A 2,075-nucleotide genomic window follows, 5' to 3' on the forward strand; every position below is an offset into this window, starting at 1 on the left:
AAAATACAAATTTACGTAATGTGCTATATTAATATAATGTATATTCATGTATATAACATGTAAAATGGAGAAGACGGAACTAAGTTGAAAAACTTGTGTCTAATCAATTTGTTTTGAACAATAAAATATGTTTAAACTAATCAGATTATTCTTGCACATGTGACAAGGGCGCCGGATTATTCTTGTATGAGCGCCCCTCACCCTTTTCAAATCACCCTATCGTTGTATATTTTGTTTTAGAATAAAAGAAAACAAGGACGCATAGATGAATCAAAAGGGCACAATCCACCAGAGAATGAAATAAGATTAATATTAGTAGCAGCTTCAGAATTTGCAAAAAAGCAAGCAGTACAGTGTTTCATGCCGACGGACCAGGGTTGTTATACACATGTTACGAAAAAATAACGAAGCTATCTTAAAAACACTGCCGAAAAAACAAGTCGATTCTAAAGAGTACAAGATCGATATCATTAATATGCCTGCTGTCCCAACAGACTTACCATCACATCAGGTAGTAGGACATGAAATATGTAAGACCTTAACACTCTCGTCACCAGGACCACATGCACTTCTCTTGTGCATTCCAGCAACAGAACTTGCGAATTGCTTGAATTATACTAATGCCCTTAAGCCTTACCAAAAACTCTTCGGCGATGACATTTATGACTTCGTTATCATTGTCCTAACTAGATTCGACGAGGTTAAACATGAGGGTTCTAGTACTTTGAGAAAGGAAACTAATATAAACGATGAATTTAAATATGCCGTTGCAAACAATACTGTATTAAAGAAAATTGATAACGTTATGAATAATAAAATCATCCTAGAAGCAAGATTAAGTAGAGATGAAAAAGACATGAAATGGAAGGAAGTAATCGGCGTTATTAAAAAAACACGGACAAGAAGGAAAGACAGAGGAAAAAGAGAATTTGCTAGTTGCAATTTAACTGAAGTGGCTGAAATCGACCTACAGAAACAAATACAAAAGGAAACAGCAGTCGGTTCTCAAAGTTTAAGAGATAAAACGAAAAAGAACAAACACCATCTTGATCATGTATGTTCTAGATGAATTTTCTAGCATGTTTAAGAATATAATTGTTTGCACTATTGAAAATAAAAAAAAATACAATGATATTAATAATGACTTTTTTAACAATTGATAAATCCAATACAAATGTAAGACATGTTTATAATAAAAAAAAGTTTAAAAAAATATAAAAAAATACCGAACTCCAAAAAAAATTCAACCTAGAACGTCCCTTAACAATTGGCAAAATGAAAATCAAAAACACTTCAAACGAAATGAAAATAACTGGTTTATTCATGAATTGGTACAGGCATATACCAGTGTGGAACATTATGGATTAAACCTGGCACTAAAGCTAGTAAAAACTGTTACGTGTATGACAGTCGAATGAAATTTCATGATATTGACAACATAGTGTGAGCTAAGCAATTATACAATATATCTTTATTTTTATATTGGACATAGCTTAAACAATTATACATATATTCGATATGATATGAATCAGAAATTGGATTAATCTTAGTTTGATTAAATTTGATTTTGTTCATTATACAGTGTTATATCCTTGTGTATATAAGAATTAATACATCTTCGACTAATTACTAATTAAAGGTTTATTGACTCTGTGTGTGTTTGAAACTGTTCCTAACTTTAGGAAATTTTAAAAATCAAATTGTTCCTGCCCTTTACAACATAATTTGTTTTAATCAGTAAAATGGAATAAGTACACTCAGTTATGTAAGAAAGACATTATATATCACGTACTGCTCTGTCACACAAAAGTAACCAGTACATTTAGTGAGTATTTCATGTTGGTAATTGCTTTGCATGAACATGTACAGGAATTAGACACTTCGACGAATATGGAATTTTGACGAAGATGAAACTATCACATAAACACAGGAGACAAATTAAGGGGGAACAGAACACCTAAGAAAAGATAACTTTTACTCATAGTCTGAGTCATTGCTACTTTTTAAAATCATGTGCAAGGTTTTAAAAGATCATGATCAGAATGTTTACATTATTGCTTAGACCAGCTGTAAAC

At 31.4% G+C, this 2,075-nt stretch overlaps 1 protein-coding gene across 1 annotated transcript; it reads left to right on the forward strand.

Annotated features, from left to right (window-relative positions):
- The first annotated feature begins 475 nt into the window (after positions 1-475).
- Positions 476-1,069, forward strand: LOC134717899 (GTPase IMAP family member 4-like). The gene has a single exon (XM_063580396.1). It carries the CDS (start codon positions 476-478, stop codon positions 1,067-1,069), a length of 594 nt encoding a protein of 197 aa, XP_063436466.1.
- Positions 1,070-2,075: the final 1,006 nt, after the last annotated feature.

Source organism: Mytilus trossulus, chromosome 5, assembly GCF_036588685.1.
Source record: "Mytilus trossulus isolate FHL-02 chromosome 5, PNRI_Mtr1.1.1.hap1, whole genome shotgun sequence".
In the NCBI taxonomy this organism is placed as follows: Eukaryota; Metazoa; Mollusca; class Bivalvia; order Mytilida; family Mytilidae; genus Mytilus; species Mytilus trossulus.

Excerpts from the sequence above, each read along its gene's own strand:
- LOC134717899 (XM_063580396.1), top strand. The coding sequence starts at position 476 with ATGCCTGCTGTCCCAACAGACTTACCATCACATCAGGTAGTAGGACAT.